Here is a 22,353-nt window from a genome sequence, read left to right as displayed (position 1 = left end):
AAAACTCCCTGTTATTCACCAGTGACATCAGGTTTCTCCTCCTAAATGTATTCATATGCATGTTGCCAGATTTTGATCGTACTGAAGTACTGGATTATCTTTTGATTAAGCTCATCACTTGGATCCTCCATCTTTTGTTTCACGTACCCACTCGTACAATGCAGTGTCTAACCCCCAGCTTGGCTGCACGAGCATATGTAAGAACTCAAAGCACTGAGTAAAAAGTCCCCTGTATCCTGTCTGAGGCGGACTTACGAGCCATTAAATTGCAAAGCCTTTATAGAGTGCACGCCATTGTTAAGGCGTCACACTTCTCTGCTTTTTGCATTCAAAGAAACTGAACGCATGACTTCTTTGGCGCGTAGTGATGGTATCGTGGATGTATTCCACAGATGAGGAAAACCGTTAGTCATCCTGGAGGCAGAAGTGGCGCTCACTCTGCATCTGTATGCTCTCTTTTCAGATTAACATCATTAGTGAACATGCAGTGGAAACCGGAATGAATTGTGCCTTTTTAGTTCATATTTCACTTAACGTTCAGGTGATTTCTGCACTGTGGCATCGAGCTGCATCATGGGAAACGAGCACCGCTATGGCCAGCTTTCCTCGCTTTACTCCTGAGTGGCTGGAATCAGGTGTGTTTAGCCAATCAGAAGTTAAATGGGTCAAGCAGGTCAAGCAAATATGTGATTTGTATTTATTTTTTATTTATGTAATCCAAAATCACAGATGCCTCAAAGTGTTTACAATAAGAACACATAATTTTAAAATGAAACATGAGACTGAGTGCTAGCACAGTAGCAAGTGATGATATATATATATATAGTTCTGCGTGTGGGTACCACACATCTGGAATATTTCGTTTTGATTTATTCTAGGAACTAAAAATCAAGAAATACAGTTTTTATTTATGTATTTATTTTTTGAAAAGAGCGAATGGCCAAGGACTGAAAATGAACCCTCCTTACACATAAGCTCAAACATTGTAGCTAATTACCTAGAAAAGCAGCAGTGAGTCGGTCTGAGCTCTTTACAGGTGGACTCTCCCCTGGTCTGCAGTGTGGTATGTGTGCATATCGTGCATATCTGTGCCTCTTCTGTAGCAGGCAGATTAAACACCATCACCTGAGGCCTAACCATAACGTTTGTGCTCTTTTTAATCTGTATGTGTGTCCATGACTTAAAACCACCCAGGCCTGAAAGGTGCTAAATTTTGCAGCTCGTAATCATCATCATCATCATCACAGCGGTCATTATTGATCCCTCAACCTTCCATCTGGGACCAGTGAAGCACTTCTCAGCTGCTTTACAGCCCATTATTCCAACAGTTTTATTTTATGATTGTTTTAGGCCAATGCAGGCCCTTCTCTCCCGTTGCTATGGTGAGGGGTATTATGGTTGCCAGTTTTAGTCGTTATGGTGGAGACTCTGCTTCCTAAAGAGGAAGCTCTCTGCTTTATTAAATATCCCCACTGAATTATGACCTTTACCGGCACACTGAATCTTTCCCACAACTTAATAAAGCAGAACAAATTACCGCTGTTGTTTTGGGTTTTTTAGTACCCTGTGGTACAATTTCCCACTGATGAAGGTGAGTGTTGCTCTGCTCTGTTGCAGATTTGGAACAAAATGATTCTAAAAAACCCAAGAAAAATTAGCATGCCATAATAATTATTTTTGCATTTCTTGGTCCACTTTAATTCCTAAAAAATATTTGCTGAAGCTTTTTAAAGGCATAATAAAAAAAAGCTCACTGTAGTAGCACTTATCCAAAAAAGATATAAAGTCATCATAACGTTCATAATTTGCAGAACTCGTCTGTCTCCTTAAATTCATTAAATGTCAATAGACTTCCTCACACAGCTACTGCAGGATAATAGAAATGTTTCACTCTATTACCTCTGTATCTTCTGCTTTCTCCTTTCCAAGGTTTCGTTCCAACAGTGTCAAACATTATCTGTTTAAAGTAGCATCATTTAACAGTTGTGATTGGTTCATTCGATTGATTTGGTTCAGGTGAACAAAGAGAATCAGAGTACCAGTTCTTCAGGAGAATTAACGAAGTCTGTGTGTGGCGAACTTGTCCTCAGGTCTATGTGTGAGATCAACTTGGAAGCTGAACTCTTCACTCTTCAAGACAGCAATGCCAAGCTGGTGGCAGCACTGCAGGAAGCTAACAGCAGCGTGGAACAGTGGAAGAAGCAGCTGGCTGAATACCAGGAAGAGACCGATCGCCTCCGAGACCAGGTGACCTTATGTAGTGCACAGAGGAGTAATTACAGTAGGCTTAAGTTGAGTCTTTTTCAGTCAGTGTTTGAAGAAATTCACATTATACTTTGAAGATGACACTGAAGATGCTTTCACAGTCTTGGGAAAAACGATAGGGGCCTGATTGACTTGTTAATACAGAATTTTATTTGAAGTCACTTTATGAAACACGATAATGAGACGACCAATGAGACTTATTGATCTAAAAGAAAGTACAGTGCCATATCAAAGTCTTAAGCCACTCCTCGTTTGTTTATATTTCTCTAGGAAAATGGGAAGTAAATGCAGCAGTTCATGGAAATATGTCCAAACATACATGGAAATATAGTAAATGAGTAAATCACAACGTTAATGAGTTTGCACTTCTTAAGGAAGTCTTATCATTTCTGTAGTCTTCAGGACTAATTCTCCAGGCTTCTCGAAGGACATTCAAAGCTCTTCTTTGGATGTTGGCTGCCTTTTGCTCTGTTTCCTGTCAACATGATCCCACGCATATTCAACACAGCGTCAATACTGTTGAGATCCCGGCTCTGGGGAGGCTTTATAACTACACTAGCAGTGTGTTTGGGCTCTTTGTAGCTCTCCCCTGACCTCTTCTGTACATATTAATGATGATTTGAACCAAAGCTCTCACATTTGGATTCGTCACTCCTGTTGCCACTGATTTTTTTCAGTTCATTTCTTGTGTATTTTGGCACATCTTAGCATTTCTCCCAATTTTCCTTCCTTAAGAACAGCTTCTTCACCTTCCAATAAGACCACAGCGGACTTGTTCTTTTAGGCTGGACTGAAAAGCCAATGTCCAAAAAACTTAAACACAGTAAGTGTCCTGTTTTATGCTCCTGCGCTGTATGCTACACTGTGTGATTTACAGTAAGCACTATGGGGGACTTGTAAACTGAATATGCAGCCCATTGTGCATTGTTGTTGTTGTTGATAACTGTTTAGAAATTATATTTATGGGTATGATGTTAACCTAAACTAGCACAAATGCATCTATCGAGTTTCTTCTATAAAACTTTGTTTTACTCATTTATACAAATGTGTCAGTATCACATTAAAATCCCTACAAGGCCTGCTCCAAACTGCAGATGCATTTTTCATCCAGCCCCCCCTCCCTGGGATATTTTCTGTTGACGGGCTCCCGTGATAGTCGCAGGGCCAGAATGCAGACATTTCATATTTAATTTAGGGAGAGGAAATTCTGCCCTTGGTCGAGCTTAACGACACAACTTTATTGCAACAGAATTAAATGCTGCTGCTGCAACCCAGTCTGCTCTATAACCTTTACAGTACTGCCTCTTTTCAGATTGCGTTTTTTTTATTATCTTCAATTCATCTATTTCTGAGTGCAGGTGAAAGTTACACACCTCCCCCCAAAAAACACACACACACACACACACACACACACACACACACACACACACACACACACACTGTAGCAAAGTCAACCAGGTGGCTGGAAGTAGAGCAGGCCTCCAGGGTTTGGTAACAGGGTGGCAGGGTTTTGTTTGTTTTTTTCCTTTTTTTTCCTGGAGGGGGGTGAGGGTAGGACACCCTATACTGCCCACCTCCTCCCCCCTCTGTGCCCCAGTTAGTGGAAGAAGATAAATCACTGCAGGAGTAGAAGGAGAGAGGATGGCTGGCTTTCTCCTCCCTCGTCCCACTCTGAGCAGCTTCAGCCAAGTTTGTGTTTGTCCACCACAGAGAGGCTGACAGCAATTTGTATGCATTTAAGGATATTTGAATGGTTCTTTTTTATAGTATATTTTTCCATTTTAGTGTATTTTGTTCTTCTGCCAATCTAGTTTGAGTTTCATTGGCACATACCATATAAATATTTAACAATTAATCAAATTAACTACACTGACAAGTTTATGTCAGCGCTCTATTGCTGTTGTAAGCAGATGCGTCTCGGTTATTTAAAACAGTTCAACTTTAGTGGGAATATTACAGATACCACAGTTCTTACAGGCTTTTTCTCATGCTACACTATTTGTGTGGAGTTCAGAGAGATGGAGCTACTGCCTCTGGGGACAATGGCTGTCACTCACAGACCAGGTTAAACCAAAGCCCCCATCCCCCATCCCTAGCCTGCATTGGTTTTTGTTAAGCTCGGCTTGGCTGGAGTAGCGTACCTTGGCATCTTTAAAATGCCACTTTGAAATTACCTGTTAAAATGCAGAGGACACGCTTAAAGGAGAGAAAATGAAAAGTCGTCCATTTCTGCAGCACCGGCATTAAAATAAACCGAAAGTAGAAGATCAAGGGCTTGCTTGAATCCCACGGCTATTTCTTTTTCTCAGATTTGTTTGAGCTCTGCTCTATTATGCATCGTAAATGGGACTCTAAAGCACAAACTGGTATTATTTAGGAACTTTCACACTGAAGCCATAATTTATCAAAAATCTCAACTACGTGGGGGACATCTTCCCACTTCTTATTTCCCATCAACAGTCAAACCCCAGATACATTTATTGTCATAGAACAGTAAAGAGTAAATAATCACATTTAAACAACTGGAACCAGAGATTTTCTTGCATGGTTGCACAAAATGTTAAATAAAATTACTGAGCTGATTGTTTCACTGGAAGAATTTTGTGTGATGCATTTCATTTTAAGGAATTATCAAATAGAAGCTGCAGTCTAGTCACATGTTTTAGTCCCCATTGGCACGCACTCGTTTAATTTAATACAATGCAAAGTGATTAAAATGGTCAAGTGATCTCGAGTAAAACGGTAACCTTTCGTTATTGCTCAAGTGTCTCGTTATCAAATGCTATTCCTTTAATCAAATGGGGAGCAAAAGTAAATATGTTATCGTGACCTCTAGCCCTGTCACTGTTTGTGCCTCGGTCTGTCTGTTAAACTACAAAGGCCTAAAAGACGGCTGAATCTCATCGTGTTCAGACTTCAAATGCTGCACAGTTTGTCCTTGTTTCGTCAAACCGTCTGTCAAATCTTGACGGTCTTTGACTTTTTCATTAATATGCTAAACACATGGAAGTGGGTCAGATTGGGAAAATATCTTTCAAAAGGTCAAACCCCCTCGAACAGCTAAAAAAAAAGTCTCCAAGGCGAGAGGCTTCAGTGCTGTGCCCATTGGCAGCAAAGCTTTTTTCCACAGAAGCATTTTAAGTGTGCGTGTGTGTGTGTGCGTGTGTGTGTGTGTGTGTGTGTGTGTGTGTGTGTGTGTGTGTGTGTGTGTGTGTGTGCGTGTGTGTGTGTGTGGTGGGGAGCAGAGTCAGGAGAGAGGCAATGAATAAAGAAAATGTCCTTGATTCATTTATAAATTGCACAGCAGTGTGGTGCATGATAATTCTTCACTAAATGGACTTTTATTAGCTGTGAAAATCACTTCACTTGCTGTTTGTCTGCACATAGATGGACAGTAAAGTGTTTGTGCATAGACCGTGGTCATGTTGGTTTCCATTAATAGCATGAATTAATTCTGTGCATTGTGAAAATTATATCACACGTTAGGATTATACTTTGGATTCTTTGGTCTTTTTGTAAGGCTGATTCTTGTTTGTCATATCTGTGTACGAGAAAGATTATGTGAAAACATAATAACATGAAAACTGGACTGATTAGCTTCAAGACTAAATTAGATTTAGCTAAAACTAAATCAGACCGTCTCAGGAAATGAGATTGAAATTGCCTGGCTTCCATACTTCTGGTTTGCTGTCGATTTTCATCAGTCAGATTCAAAACTATGCTGGTTACAAATGAGACTTCTTTTTGCACAGTTTGATACATGCTCGATTACTGTTTACAGTATAATATTTCGCATCGCACTAGTTCTGCCTGAGTTACATTAAAAGCCTGAATCTGTGATCCCATGTTCCCGTCCATGCTTCTCTTTCGATTAGTGAAGCTAAACATGGAGTGACAGTCGCCGCTTCCTATTTCTGGATTTCTCTTCCAACATTTAAAAGGCCCCCGTCTTTTTAAGATTTGTGATATCTCTCAAAACTCACCTTGGATGGAAGCCTTTAGAAGGTGGATTTAGATGGTAGTCTTGCTTTTCTTATCTTATAATGTTGTTTTTAATGTTATTCATTGTGTGTTTGTGTGTGTTCCAGGTGGCCGAGCTTGAAGCCCAGCTGGGGCGTCCTTCTGCTGGACAGCCTGGTAAAGAGGAGCTGAGCCGGTCACTGGAGGAGTTGGAAGCCCTGCTGCGAGCCAAAGACCAGGCAAGACACCAAATTTCCTCTCAGCAATGCACACTGTCCAAATCTATTTGCCACCTTAAAGGGAAGCTCGGTGTATACCACTAGCTTAATTTACAAGAGCATACATTATGTACTGCCAGCAGTCTTTTGGATGTGTGAGCCTGAATCTTCTTCTGATATTCAATTACGCCATAAAAACTCTGAAAGAGTAAGTGTCATTTTGAATATCTGTTCTCTAAATCATCTTGAACGCGTTAAATGAAATATTTTCTTGTACTTGTGTAAAAGGTAACTACTTGATAAAATGCTGCAGAGTTCGTGCAGACAACGACAGAAGAATGTGTTCACTGGCTTTTTTCATTTGTTGTCTGCTAAGATCTGGATTCAGCTTTGGGGCTCTGTCGTGTCTGTCGCTTTGATCACGCTGAAGAGTGCTTTGATAAAATGTCACAGTCTTACGGAACACGACCGAGCAACGCCGAGACTCGAGATGTAGATGTTCCGAACCGCCTCCTCCGTACTGAATGACAGATTTCTGATGGCATCTGTAACTTTTCTAAAACACACATCATCTTGTCAAACGGTGCATGTTTCTGTGGGTAAAGTCAATGTCCGCTAATGCACGCAGGACACGCTGAGCCAAGAAACGTTTCCTCAGGATAAATAAAAGCAAAATGCTCCTTTGAAAGCAGCCTGCTGCTCTCTGCCAGCTTCATTAACATAACCACATCTGTCCCGTCGTTTAAACACAGTCCACTTTTGGCAGCCGGATTCATGCAAGGTCACAGTGGCATGTTTCCCTCCCTCCTTCCCAAGAAGATGAAGGCGTCCCAAATCTTATCACTGACCCCCTTTATAAAATTAATGAGGAACGCTGCTTGTCCTCGGGACATTGAGGTACATGAATCGGAAAGATGGTGTTGTAATTATTTGGAGTTACTGTGTTTTCAGGAAATTCACAATCTACAGAGCAAGAAAACAGATGTTGGCGAGCTAGAAAGGGAGAGGGAGGAGGCCATGCAGAGACTCAAGGTAAGCTGCAGTTTTGTGACTGACTCATCAAATTGGACAACTTTGTCGTGCTGCACAAATAACACATTTGTGGAAAATGTCACACATTTTTATAGCTCAACGACTATCAGTTCTGAAGTTGCTGATTTTCTTCCTCACGCTGTAGTAAAATGAACATTTTAGGACTTGTTTAACTCTTTGCTGTACAAAAGATTACATTTGATGATGTCACTTTTTAGGTTGGTTGAATATGCTTTTATATTTGTCAGTTTTCTGATGGCATGTTGGCTAATAAGTAACCGCTCGTTCTAGAAAGTCATCAGCAGATTAGTGTATAGTTAATATAATGGATCCCTATATTAGATTGCAAGTGTGACATCCGTCAACCTGATAAGCAATGAAAATGCTCACCAGGCTGACTGATGTGTGTCAAAGTCTTCAAAATGGAAAATTATTGGCGCCGCTAGCTGACCGGTTGTGATTTTCCACAACAACCAGACATAAAAGGGATTTTTTTTCTTCAACAAACTGTTAAAATACTTATGCATAACCTTTAGAGGTTAGTGCATGACACTGACCTAAAGCACTCTAGTCCTAAAAAGGGTTTATTTTTAGTTGGCAGTTTTCATGATCTGTTACATATAAATGTCCTTTTTGCTGTTACCCAAACCAGGGCATATGAATAATCAGGGACAGCTATAAAAGAGACCGTACAGTTCAGACAAGAGTAAGTGTGGCAAAGAATCTACAAAGGTGAACTGAGGGCTTCAAGGAGAAAACAAATTGGATTGAATTTCCTTCTTAATGCTTGAGATGAGACTTGATGCATATTGCATAGCTTTTATTAGGTCCTCTATCATTCTTACCGGGGGTGTCAGTTGTGAATTATCTGTATTCATATTTGACCTTTGCTGTCCTTGGATTTATTCCATAAAGTACTCATCTCTGCTTTTTCGCATACAGAATTACCCCATAAAACAGGAAACTGCAGATTTGAATTTGGATTATAAACAGTTTAAACTGAATTGCTCCGAGAGGAGTTTTTTAGCAAATTTTATAGCAGTCGGCAGCCGCAGTATCTCCCTGGAATACATCTGTTTTACAGCATATTTTCTGAAGTTTAAATGTATAGAAACACAATATAAAGGCATAAAGGCCTGTACTTTTTCTACTCGGTTAATTGTGATCTGGTTTTTCCCAAAACATAACTTGTCGATCTTGTCAACATATTCTGGAGAAACTAACATTTATGGCATTTTGTGGATAAGAATGTGGGCAAAGATGCACTTTTGGTAGCAATTACTGGGTTAAATGAAAAGAGAAAAATGAAAACCTGAATTAATAACCGTGCTTCTGCAGGATCTGGAGAGACGAAATGTGGAGCTGGAGGATCGCGTTCAAAGCTCAGAAAAAACCCTGGCCTCCAACCGGGAGGAGCAGGCGCACGCGGAGGTCGAGGTACGACGGATCATTGACGTTCTGGACATCAAAATCGGTGACCTGAACAACCTGAGAGAGAGTCTGGCAAAACTGGTCAGCAAGTAGCCACAGCAGGAGCTGGGGTGCATCTCCACAGTCTCGTTCCCTCCAGTTTAACTGATCTAACAGCAGAGACGGGATCAGAGCAACATGGAGGCAAACACACTATAGTTGAACTTTCTTTGTTTTTCACCATCAGTCCAGCATTGGAAACCTCTTAAAGCTGCTATGTGCAGAGCAAACCACCTGTGCTGTTTGCCATTCACACCATTCATATAAAAGTCCTGTTGCTGGTGCCATAAAAATGAGCACTTTTCAGACTTTTTTATCTCCTCATTCAGACATGAGTCAGATTTACATTATAGCTTCCCTCAGACGCACCCACAAAGTGATGCAATCTTTGCAATACATGGAGCATTGGAGAGTTTTAGTGACTTAAACACACTCTGCCAATGCTGAAACATTACTGAGTAAAAAGAGATCTTGTACTGAGCCTCCTGCATCGCCCTCCACATTGCATTCCTCAGATTACCTCGCGTCTTGGCGAGCCCTGTCCTCTTTTTCCCTCTGCTATGCTAAAGTGATCTGTAAATGTTACTCGGTCCACCCTAGTAGGATTGCAGTCGCAACATAGAAAAGTTACTGCAGTGTTCATTTGGATGTAAACCGATGCATTCAAATGCCATGCGGTAAATGGAAAGAAGTGCATGTCCGAAAGTGGATTTTGTCAAAGTCTGACCTTGTGATTTTCAGTAGTAAAGAAGAGAGGTGAAGCATTTCATCCTAATGGTACATAACACCCTGAGTTGATTACCGTAGAATTTTGCAAAGGCCGATATTGAAGGAAGATTTTTACCTGACAGGGAAAGTAGGAAGTCTGAAACCCTCGAACCATGAAACTGCAGCGCTGTAAGAGCAAGGGTTTCATCAACCTTGGGAGAGCTGTGAAATCAAATATAATCTGCTTTTATATTTTATAGCTACATTAAACATAAACAACTTTTCATAAACCTCCATATTTGGGTCATAGAAACAAAGTGGCTTTCCATAAATGCTTATTTCAGTGCAGTTTTGGCAGAAGCGTTTTCGCTTTTTTCAGTTCTTAAATGTACGTATTTGTCATGTCTGCTTTTAAAAAGTGACGATCCTCTGCTGATACTGTGGAGATGCACCCGGTAAAAGTGTGAGCTGTGTAAGAGCTTCTGGAAGCAAAGGCCCTGAATAAACTCTGCTCCAGTTCACCATCATCAGCCTAGACTGGTCTGACACCAGCCCGAACATCTACAAACTCAGAGATGCAACAACCTGCTCCCATTCTGTCTCCTCCATCGCCAGCGTACAACTGTTTTTGTTCATGTTTTATAAGGACTGCTCTTTCTCACCACTTACTCTATTATTTATGTTCATCGATGAGTTACTCGCAGTTAGGATGGAGAAAACGGCCACAAATGTTGCAAAATTCAAGCTGCAGGAACTGAGTTTGTTATGGAGAGTAATATCAGCAGCTCTGGTCTGTACACGTGCCGTTTTCCCACCCGGACACTGAGATTGCACTTCACAACGTGTGTGCCAAGTTTTATTTTGTTTACATTTGTCCGTGTTCACAAAGTTATATAACAATTCTGCTTAATGTACTTTTTCCTTGTTGCTTAACACTATCAGTTACCATAATAGTAATAACCCTAGAGAGAGGCTCGGTGGAGCTGCAGAGTAGATCACTACAAGAGCCCTGCATGAGCTCTGCAGAAGCCCCATACCTGCCAAGAAATGTGAAGCTGTGTGTGTGTGTTTACTAATACTGGTTCAAAACCATTGATGTGAGGACATTTGGAACGACCCCAACAACTTTAAAGGGTACTTTAAAGGGACAGTTACCCCCAAAATGTACATGTTTTTGCTCTGGTGAGGGTGACGATTAGAAGCATCTATGCATTCTCTTGAACATAATGACCACAAACACAAACAATGCATTTGAAATCAAAGAAATAGTAGAACGTTTGACCCTGGTACTTTGGTGTGAGCAGGTTTGTGTAGGAGTTAGTTTCTTTCTGCCCAACTGCACTCACCAACCAAACGAAGATTGCAGCTAGTCAAGTTTACAACAGAGCTGAGGAGGCTGCTGTTAACGTTTACATGCTGTCACACTGTTATGAGTAGAAACTTCTCATTACAGGTAGATCCAGTGATACAGCTGATAGGCTTGGTTAAGTAGAAAGAATATAAATCTTACATCAATCTGCTCACAAGGTAAAACTGCCTTTTAGTTCCGTTATATTAACTAGCACATGCCTGTGCTGTAGGATTGTTTGCTGTGTTACAGGTGTGTAAAGTCTAAAATCAGGTCAGTTTAAAAGCCTGTCGCTAGTTGATTGCCAGGCAATCTATACTATATCATAAACAACTGAAACTTTTTGGATATAAATCAGATGCTATTGTTATGAAATAATAAGATTTGATGCTTTTATAAGGTGTTAAATGCTAAAAACAAACAAAAACAGGTTGTTTTAACCCATTACTAGGTGGCTGTCATGTGATATGGATAAGAACCTTCCTAGGATGTACCTGTGTGCCAACTTTAGGTGCTCAAGTATTGGTCGTGTAGGAGGAGCTGGAGGAAACAAATTTTGCATATGATAATAAAATCTGTGTATTATAGTAAGATGAGAAAGTAGATATGTCTACAGCTGAGGTCAAATAGATTTAGATGGATAAATAAAACTATTGATGTATCTTATTTTGAGGTGAAATGTCCCTTAAGGCTTTGCTAAGCACGAGTGTCCTCACATAAATGGTGAAACATGCGAGGATGTGTGCGTGTAACCTCGGACCGCTCCAGTTAAAAGCACAACTGCATAAGTTTTAGTAAATTGGTACTTAATTGACTTGTCTGTCAGTGCTGTATGAGAATTTCTGATGCACAATATCTATCGATCTTTGCTTCTTGCCCTGTAATGAGTTATTGATTCCTTCGTATGACAGTAATAGTCTAGGTACAAATAAGGTGCAGGTCTTTGCAGCTGGTGATGCAGTGACTGCCAGAATCGTAACATGTCAAATTGTGAAATGTGTTAATGTAATAAACTACAATATAATGTAATAGCATCCCGTTATTACCCCCTCTTACTTTCCTTGTTAGTGTTATAGCATGTTCAGCTGCCAGTGTGTATGATATACTGATTTAGGATTCTCTTAAGTTTTAGTGCAGATAATCAAAAGAATTGCTGCAGCAGTTCTAATTCTGAATGTACTAAATATGTTAATAATGACACATTTCTGCATTATATTGCTATTATCACATTAACACTTGGTATAAAGATTGATATTTCATCACTTTGACAAGTTACAAAAGGTCTGGGGGTTTCTAACATCAGCTGCTACATGCAACAATTAACAAATTAGCAATAAAAAAAATTCTAGCTTAATTGCCTGTTAATAGTTGATACACGCATTTTTTGTCATCGCTCCACCAGATTATGCGAATTTGCTACCAGCCTTTAGTAAGCATGAAGAAAACAGGCTAGCAGCTCCTCTCAATAAGCTCCACATGAATGACATCAGAAACACTTCAAACGGCCTTATTCCTGTTTGAGTGCTGCACAATGATACTGTGTTAACACAGGCGTAGTTCTTGTGTGCTGCAAGATTAAATACTTTTTCCTTTTAGAATAAGGATAATTAAGCATTTCACAACACGTGATTATGATACAAAATATAATCAGTGGTCTTAAAACAGACTAATGTGCAGTATTATTGTGTAGCTACATAACATGAAAGGAGTAATCCAACTCATATTTCAGGACCTGTTGAGTTAAATTGCACTTCTGTCTCCTTTTAGAGATTTGGTGTTTTATTATCATCATCATCTGTGGCTGCAATGATAAACCACGTTTTACTACTGCACTTTATGGTTCTGTTCAAATATGCCTGTCCTGAAGAGTTAATAATACACTTTGATACCCCTTATTGTAAAGTCTCACGATACATTTTGTGAAATGCAGATCGCCAGATGTTTGAAGGATATATTTTTGAACTTGAGTGTGGATCCCTCAGAAAATACGGTGGAATAAGGACTTTTTAAAAAACCGTCTGTTGCCCGCTCTGAGAGATCGCAGTACCAAAGATGTCCAACAGAAGCCACAACTGGAATCGACAAACAGCCAATTTATGAGTGACACTGATCTTCATCTCATGTCAGCTTTTACCCATCATTCATTGCTTTCTGACACATTTAACCTTTCAGTATGACTAAATACCTCAGAATAGTTTAGTTCAGGTTAGTCTCATTGAAGTGTTGTGAAGTACAAGGTACGAAAACTGAATCTGAGGAGAGCAGGTGCTTGTATGGGATTTGTATATAAATGTTTTAAACATTAAAACTGTCATGCAAAGTCACTGCTGTGGTTCTTGTGTGATGAAAACCCCCCCAAAAACCTGGTGTTAATCCTCACATTTCCACTTTTTTTATTTATGAAATAGTTCAAGTTCACTATTCCCTTCATGTTGCTTGGGTTAGAACAGTAATCAGTGAGAAAGCTTGTATTTAATCATCAGCCAGATAAAACCTGCACACTAACTTCTAAATCACTACACCAGCTGCGTATTTTGTTGCCCAACATTGATGTCAATTGACACCTTTTGTTGTAAACTACACAAAATTATCATCATCTAGTTTTGGAACAGATCTTAAGTTTAATCCTAAACCAGATCCAAGAAGCAGGTTTCATGAGTATCCCAGGACTTAATTGGAAGCTCTTGTTAAATCCCAATAGTCAATTACACCAGCTTCACCTTACTGCAGTTAATCTGGTTACTTTTTCCTGGCTGTTAATTTAGCCAGCACAGCCTTATGGTCACTTTTCAAGTGAATTTAACAAACACACACCTTTACATGTTCATTAAATAACACAAATCAGACAAGCAGCAGTTTTTTTTCTACATTTATTTTAACACAAAATAGCACAAAGTGCCAATTTAGTTGTAAATGTTTACTTCAGCTTCTTCTTGGGACGAAGGTTGTTGGTGTGTCCGCACTTCTTCTTGCGGCAGTTGACAGCACGGGGGTGCAGACGGGCATAGCACCTGCAAAACAAAAAGGTCAGCGTACCAATTTAAAAACATTCAGGGTTTAGAAATGAAAAAGATCCTGAGAAAACCCACTTCAGCCAAAAACTAAGGTCAGCTGTTCCCAACTGCCATTTCAGGTGACACTAAAGCACTGTGCAACCAAACCAAAGTAATTCTATCTACCTGATTATTTCTCAATTCAAATATATACAAAGACCTCCAAATGTAGTTTATAAGGTCCTCTACCAACACTGAATTATATATTTAAAATGTATATCAACAGAAATAAGAGCAGGCCTGAGGATAATCAAATTTTCATACTTAGGACTGGACTTACTTGCGGCAGATCATCTTGTCGCAGTTGTATTTCTGGGCCAGTTGCCTGAGTGAGGGCTCAATGATGCCACCACGCAGACGCAGAACCAGATGGAGAGTAGACTCTGGTGAACAGTAAATACATCATGTTAATGTCAAATTTATATTTAAACAGAAAGCCTACTCTACCAGGAAAACTGATGCACACCTTGGTTATTTAAAAGTCAATCAAAAATCATTTAACACAGAAATAATGACACCATACCATAGCTACATATCCAAAATGGTGTTATATACAAACTACTGGCAACTGCAGCAAAGTGCATTTGTGATATAAAACAAATTTAATGAGTACTTTCTCATTTTATATATTGTCTACTGTGTGCTACTGCCAATTTCAGAAACAACACAGCCGTTACCTTTTTGGATGTTGTAGTCGGACAGTGTGCGGCCATCCTCCAGCTGTTTGCCAGCAAAGATCAGACGCTGCTGATCAGGGGGAATTCCTGTAAACAACACTAGTCAACCAATCTGCACTTTAACATGAACATTAACTACAACTGAATCTAAAGCTAAATCACTTCACAGGTTGCTCCAAACAAGTCCATCTATGTCACCTTTGTGGTCTAATGTGTGATTTTGAGTGCAAACCTATTTCAACTTGTACCCTAAACCATAACAGTCTTAAAGGCAAAGAACCCACGTTTCTAATTCAAAACCACAGCCACTAGAGTTCTGGACACTAAATATCTACCAATTCGCAGTTTCATGTATTAAAATGTAGAGTCTGGCACACTCGAATTGTCCCTTTTTAAGGTGTAGACCAATTACATCTTGAGCAGCCAAATATTTTTCAAGAAGTCACAAACGTCACTTTAGACGAGTTAGCTCACCTTCCTTGTCCTGGATCTTTGCCTTGACATTTTCAATAGTGTCACTGGGCTCCACCTCAAGGGTGATGGTCTTCCCCGTCAACGTCTTCACGAAGATCTGCATGTTTGCAGGCTGTTCACAGAAAAATGACGTTAGCTTTACTTTTAGCCGTGTAGCTACTTAGCTCGCTGACTGATCACAGTAAAAACCGAATCGCCTGCGAGATGAATAAAAAAGCTAGATCATAAAAGATTTCGGAACTTTTATCCTAATAAATAAAGTCTTTTCATCATTTTGCCGACTGTCGGCGCTTTTGGTAAGTTAGCATTACATTAGCAAGCGCTAGCAGAAGAGGCTCGTTGCAGGCCTTGCCACATGCTTATCGTCAGCGCGGAATTTAATCACAATTATGTCAATTTTATTCGTTGAAACTAATGTAAGACTACATCAAACATACATGCTGTCATTAAAGGATGAAAGCGATATTGTTTTACTCAACTTCAAACATTTATTATAATCTTAAAAACGTTAAATATTGCTGAACAAAACGTTCTACCCACCCGGCCGCTAGCTGAGCCTCAACGAAAAGAGAGCGGAAGAGGCTGACGCTGAAATACGTCACTTCCTAATTTGCTGTCTCTTTGAGAATAAAATGTGATTTGAAGTCAAAGTGTTTACATTTTTAAAACTTTATTTTTTCATTATGAAAACATCTTAGATATTTCCCCTTTCATTTAGCTGTAATAATCAGATCTGTACACCACGGAGGCTTATAAACAGACAACTGGAGCGAGCAGTGTAATTCGCTCTGACACTTCATACAAATCAGTTAATTAAATAATACCGGCATAAAATAAGCGAATATAACGATTGACAGAGTGCCGACTCTCATTGTGAATTATATGAGCCTGTGAAGATTCAGAGTGGTCAAAAATGAACTTTGACGGACACCTGCTGTTGAAGAACTGGAAGTGACTGCGATCACCGACAACCCGTATGAATGAAACAAAAAGAGGCTGCTTTTTCAAATGTATGCATTTCCATATCTAACTTGAATTTTGTGTCTTATCAAAGCTTTTTAAATATATTCTGTATTTTAATTGAGCTCTCGTTATTTAAAATGCTCCCTAAAGCCTATGTTCCACTGTAATGTTGAAATGATCATGCTGTATTGCAAAAGGACATTTTAGGTAATCTACAGCTGTGAAAAATAAACTTTTTAGCTTATTTTGTGACAAAGACGGATTATTTTTGTTTTATATTTTAATCATTTCAAAACATAGACCGTTAAGCTTATGCCCATATTTTTAAAATGAGTTAAGTGCCAAATGCATTTTTATTATCTATGATTATGTATTATGGTACCAATAGACAAGACTTTATAGAATTAACGCCACCTTGAAAAGGCAAAGAGGAGTCTACTGTGTCCTCAGCAAGGCATTTTTCTGTTTTGGAAAATTCTCATACCTAAAATAACACAGACATTTTACATATCCTTATTATGGAAATACATCTTCCTGCTGAATAATTTTGTGTCCACTCCACTCACTGTCTTCGACAGGTAACAGGACACCACAGTATTTATTTTTCTCTCTGCAGGAGCAGCAAGCAGCAGTATCAACATTACCATGTTCCACAGCACAGACGTTTCTCTGGTGAAGCATTGCAGCATTTTCTTTACCTGCTTCAGAATCATATTTATGCTAAACAAGCAATTTACAGTAACTCAAGTAGGACAGTTGTGGTATTAAGTATGACTGTCTTGTTGGAGAAAACACTGATTTCAGCCCGTCGAATGGGGAAAGAGCTGCTCCCATCGACCAACATCCCATTTTTGTACAGAAACGTTCCAGATGCATACTCAACCTGTTTCCAAGAGGACTTCCAGCATTTTAATTTAAGGTAGAGCCATGTCATCACCCTGTCCCAGCCCAGGGGCATGCCAAGGACTTGGGGTACACTGAGTACTTCACAGAGACAGCGGTGTCCTACCAGCATCACTCATTGCCACAGATTCTCCTGATCCCACGTGCCATGCATAAAACTAACTTCAAGATGGAAACAGACTCTCGGATAGCTGAATACCTCACCACGCATGCCCAGAATTTCCAGGCTCATTCCTTACAACTCCCTCAGAGACCCATCCGACCAACATTCGCCACCATTAGGATCCAGCATGTGGAAAAGCTTCTGGAAAGCACCATCCGAGTGAGCTTCATTCCACACTCTGGCTCTCCTTTTGTTAAAGCTACAGTTAAACATCTAGCTTAGTAAAATATACACAATTAAAATATAATCAGATTAATTGTTTTGGATTTTCTGGTAAAATTGAAAAATCCACATTAGATAATGGACTCCTTGCTAAAGTGACATTTGACTGACATGAATATTAATCAGATCTGGGTGTTTACACTCAAGAAGAAGGTAAACCTTTTCAAAATGCCGTCCTTTCAATGTCATCACCTTGTAACAAATAACACGTATGGGACCTCTTGTGATTGTGAGCACTCATCTATGAATCCAGGAGAATGTAATGTTTAACAAAATCATTAATTTCTCTGTAGAAGACAGAGTCCCACAAATAAAGGGGACGTGTGTGATCACAGCTTTGTCTCCGAGTACAACAACACCTTTCAGGGAACTTGGAGCAGGGCTGCTCAATCAGTGAAACGGGTAATAAAGTGGGTGCAGCATCTCTTACGTCATGAGACATCGCAATGATAGCTTTATATTCTGATAACGACGTGGCAGGGATGATAATCTGAACTGCTTGATATAAACTGTTCTAGTAGGACAAATATTTACTCTGATAGAAATTTCCATGAAAAAATTGAAATTCTCAAAATTCTCACAACTGAACTTTTCAACCTTATACCTGATTTAGGTCACATAAAAGTCGTAATTAATTAACAATAAAATTAGCAATAAATTAACAATAAAATAATATAAAGGTAAAATAACCTAACACTGACTACAGCTTTTCAACTACATGCAATAAATGTATTACCCACAGGTTTCTCATACATTTGCACCCAATGCCATAACTGCAGGTCATGATTAATAACTGAATTTAGTGTCTTCCCTGTAAATCCTCATCTGCTCCAGGGAACCCATTTTCTCAGGTCTATTGTCAGCTGTGTGCATAGTCTGACCTTGAGTGTCAACTTAAAGTAGATGTGCAGAAGTGAAAAGAGTATTGACCTTTTCATGAAGTTTTCCAGGACATGGGTGTTATCAGCACACAAATCATAACGGTGGCTGTTGTTTTGTTTCCCTCCAGCACACCTCTTCAGTGCCTTTGGGTTTGATCGTGTCAAGATTGTGGAAAGACAGACGACCCACGCTACATCATTCAGTCAGCCCGGTGTCTGCAGGTCTGCAACCTTTCTGCTTCACTGGAAAACCCCTTCCACATGATCGGCTGTATACACAAAGATGTCAAATAGTAGAAGCAATTAATGCCATAGTGCCTGGTGCCTCTCTTTATAGCTCTTTTTTGATGCAGTAGTCCTGCTTGAGATTTAAGATGTACAGTAACATTTACATCCAGTTGATTCAAAGGTAATTTTAAAATGATGCAAAATACGAAAATTATTACTAGTTTCTGGACTCCCCACTACACAAATAATAAATGAATTATCTATGTTTTTGATACAGGCAGCCTGTGGTGAAAGAGCAAGCACAACACTGCTTCAACCGACTCCTGGTCCTCCACAGCTAGGGAGGACTTTTGTTACCACAACCTGGGTTAGAATATTCTTCCATGCCCACACAGGCTTTTTTTCCCTAGTATTCATTCTTGGTAACTAATAATTCACAACACCGGAATTATTAAATCAAGCTAAGCAAAAGTTCATGGCCCTTGGATACCAAGAAAGAGGCTGGCATCCAAAGGCTATGCTCATTGTTACACAAACTCTTTGTCTAATTTGAGGAGACATGACTCAGCAGGAACACTTTTACTTGATGATGGTCTGCATTCATCTGCTATACTCAGTGTTTAAATGTTAATATTTGACTACAAGTTTAAAACCAGATTATCTTTTTGAGGTTTTTTTGTATATTATGTTTCCAATCTTTCTGTCTTAGTAAAAAGTCTAAAAAAAATAAAATTAGAGTGAGGTCATGGATTACAGTTTGATGCAGGTTTTCACCTGAATGATCTGTAGGTTGACTGTGCGACTAAAAGTTTCTTTTAAAATCAAAAGTATTATGATACGATATTAGGATAAAAATGCAAGGCTATTATATTATTCTGTCTTCATTTATCTGCCTGGATTCGTCTGTTTTGTTTATTTCCCAGAAGCTCCAGTTGTTAGGATTCAAAAGCACAAAATGTTAGTTCTCTACACAAGGGATGGATGAGAGGATGTCAGTCCCCACCAACAAAATCTCCTTCTCTGATGTAAGATAGCACACCTCCTGCTTAGTTTTGTATTTTAAACATTCACTAACAGATAAAGAATGGTTGTTTTTCACTTCAGGTTAACTTGACTCATAGAGCCTGGACTTACATTTGATGATGATGTATTTTGCTATGTTAAGCTTGATGTAATGATCCTCCTGTGTTATATCTGATGCTACTACTATTTTTTCTTTTTCTTTTCTTTTTCTTTCTTGCTCAAAGAGATATGTGAATATATTAAACATTTTCATTGTGTCTGACAGAACAAGGGTTGGGCCTCAGCACCACCAAGTACGACTACCTTCTTTTAAAGACGAACAGGAAAACTCTGCATCGGTCAATCAACACGGTGCAAAAATTAATTTCTCCCCTTTATTGTGTGAAGGAGCCAGGATTGTGATATCTGCTCCCAAATTAGTAAAAATAATATTAGTGGCAAGACTACTGCACTAATTATATACATTCTATTTCCTTCCATTTTTGTCTTATCCTGTGAATCATTAAATAATATTGATTATTCTGTTTATTGATCTTTGTTGTTTAAATAGAGCAACATCAGGTTTCCACTGGTCCAGCAGCATTTCAGAACCACCAGCAGTGAGGACTACGCAATCAAACCCTTGAACCTGCATCACACAGGCTGCAGTCACGTCTCTCATTAGGCGTCATGTGACTGAGAATAGCATTTTTTGTTAACAAAGAGTGTTAAAGAGAATATGTGATTATTACTGATATTGTTATTGTTTTTTCTTTAAAGGCTTCTAAAAATGAATAAATCCATGTTTTAAAATTTCACGTAACTGTTTTCATGTAGCAGTGTGAATGATTAAAAAGGTCAAACACAGGTACTACGTTTTCTGCAAGCTTCTACAAAAAAACAAACATGTACTGTTGTTCAAATGTATCCTCGTGTTAATCTTTTGCCATGATCCTCGAGTTCTTTAAAAATTACAAATCTGTTAAGTTCAGGTGTTTTTTTGTTTTTTGTTTTTCAGAGAACTGCAGAAGAATTCCCATGAACTTGCTGGCCTGATCATAATAAATAAATGTTTACCCAGGCTAGCACTGTGTGAAATGTTGAGTCAGTGTACAAGTGCGGCTTTAGCAGTTAGATGGCTTAAACATAAACCTTTAGCCTCATCTGCAATATCTTGCAGAGTTAAAGCGGCCTCGAACCCGACTGTCCTGCTTCCACCCTGTTTACACTGTCAACGCTGACTGCCAAGAAGAAGGTTACCGTGTGTTTTGGAGAAATATTCTCATCCCCTCCTTCAAGCATGACTGACCACAAAACTCCATAAAAACAATCCATGTTGTAGCAATACACAGCCTTGACACAGAGAAGCAGGCCCTGATGATAAAATAGTAATAATAGTAATAATAAGAAGCCTGCAATGGAAGCAAGTAGGGGTAAACAAACTGACGCTATAGAGTTCATCAACCTTAAATGGGGCGATCGTGGCTCAAGAGTTGGGAGTTCGCCTTGTAATCGGAAGGTTGCCGGTTCGAGCCCCGGCTTGGACAGTCTTGGTCGTTGTGTCCTTGGGCAAGACACTTCACCCGTTGCCTACTGGTGGTGGTCAGAGGGCCCGGTGGCGCCAGTGTCCGGCAGCCTCGCCTCTGTCAGTGCGCCCCAGGGTGGCTGTGGCTACATTGTAGCTTGCCATCACCAGTGTGTGAATGGGTGGATGACAGGTTGTGTAAAGCGCTTTGGGGTCCTTAGGGACTAGAAAAGCGCTATACAAATACAGGCCATTTACCATTTAAAGGCAACAGTCCAGTTACGGGCTGGAAAGTTAGCAGGCCAGCCAGGGAGACAGAGCAATATCAGATTAAACTCCAGAATGACCAGATTAGAAAATATCAGCACTTAAAGTAAATGGAAATGATTAATAATTAAGCTTTCAAGACATAGAAGTTTAATATTAACGAGTGCTTATAAAGGACAACTATGATTTCCTGATTTATCTGAACTGCTGTAGACATGTAAGCCCAATACATGAAAATAATGAATATACAGCATATTGCGCTGATACAACATTAGACAGAAAATGCTGAAAAGGATGTTTTTATTTTTTACATTTGATTTGATTTATTAATAATCACATTTTTATCATTAATTGACGAAACTCTACAAACACAAAAAAACCGAGTGAGTAATATGATCATATCACAACTTAATCAAGTTTAGACCAACATGTGAGCAGATCTTTCAGCTGGGGCACATGACTGAGATGCAAACAAGAAAACACTTTTCATTGCCCTTGTTCTCCTCCTTTTTAAACGCCTGACATGCGTCCAGGCACGTCTGCCTCACAACTGTCACAGAGAGGCTTTTACATTTCAAGTTTAATACACACTTTTTGGTATTTATAATGCAAATAGAAAAACTAATAAGAGAACTAAGCGTTGATAGTTCAAATGAAAAATACACACGGCCTTCAAAATAAAAGCCTGCAGTCAACCCTTCTCTATCCTTAACCTAAACCTTGTTTATATACAGACATAAACACGGGTGAAGTATGCTACAAACTGTGTAAATACAGCGGGGAAAAATCACCTTGTTAACTGATGTACAGCGAGCACACTCCACGCGGTGCTTCCTCCTCCTCCTCCTCCTCCTCCTCAGCGGCAAAGTGGGCGGGCATGTGCGAGCATGTACTCTTCTTCATTGGAGTACAGCACGGAGCTGTCTTGTATCTGGGCGTTGAAACCTGCCCCCGTTCATAAAGCCCGAGCTCCCATTTAACATTCACTGAGTCA

At 39.5% G+C, this 22,353-nt stretch overlaps 3 protein-coding genes across 3 annotated transcripts in view; 2 read left to right on the top strand and 1 right to left on the bottom strand.

Annotated features, from left to right (window-relative positions):
* homer3b (homer scaffold protein 3b) overlaps positions 1 to 13,325 on the top strand; it is a 54,067-nt gene extending 40,742 nt beyond the window's left edge. The window contains exons 7-10 of the mRNA XM_085248267.1: positions 2,091 to 2,247; positions 6,354 to 6,464; positions 7,395 to 7,475; positions 8,814 to 13,325. Coding sequence (XP_085104393.1) covers positions 2,091 to 2,247; positions 6,354 to 6,464; positions 7,395 to 7,475; positions 8,814 to 8,999 — 535 coding nt within the window. The 3' untranslated portion in view covers positions 9,000 to 13,325. The remainder of the gene's footprint in view (positions 1 to 2,090; positions 2,248 to 6,353; positions 6,465 to 7,394; positions 7,476 to 8,813) is intronic.
* A 592-nt stretch (positions 13,326 to 13,917) lies between these two features.
* uba52 (ubiquitin A-52 residue ribosomal protein fusion product 1) lies at positions 13,918 to 15,802 on the bottom strand. Its single transcript, XM_085248268.1, has 5 exons — positions 15,746 to 15,802; positions 15,206 to 15,317; positions 14,732 to 14,818; positions 14,335 to 14,437; positions 13,918 to 14,012 (listed from the first exon to the last, which is right to left on the bottom strand). The coding sequence occupies exons 2-5, from the start codon at positions 15,306 to 15,308 to the stop codon at positions 13,919 to 13,921; spliced, it is 387 nt and encodes a 128-aa protein (XP_085104394.1). The 5' UTR covers positions 15,309 to 15,317; positions 15,746 to 15,802; the 3' UTR covers position 13,918.
* Positions 15,803 to 16,980: 1,178 nt separating this feature from the next.
* Positions 16,981 to 20,252, top strand: LOC146558742 (uncharacterized). The gene is given in 7 exon segments (XM_085245912.1): positions 16,981 to 17,097; positions 17,133 to 17,455; positions 17,792 to 17,858; positions 18,466 to 18,489; positions 18,492 to 18,559; positions 19,854 to 19,881; positions 20,139 to 20,252. Coding segments are annotated over 7 exon segments (741 nt in total).
* Positions 20,253 to 22,353: the final 2,101 nt, after the last annotated feature.

The sequence above is a fragment of the Mchenga conophoros genome, linkage group LG15, assembly GCF_057382185.1.
Source record: "Mchenga conophoros isolate Kocher_MC1m ecotype Shallow Benthic linkage group LG15, M_conophoros_male_GT1.1, whole genome shotgun sequence".
In the NCBI taxonomy this organism is placed as follows: domain Eukaryota; kingdom Metazoa; phylum Chordata; class Actinopteri; order Cichliformes; family Cichlidae; genus Mchenga; species Mchenga conophoros.
Note: the sequence above shows the minus strand (reverse complement) of the source record. Positions and strands in the feature narration are given on the sequence as shown.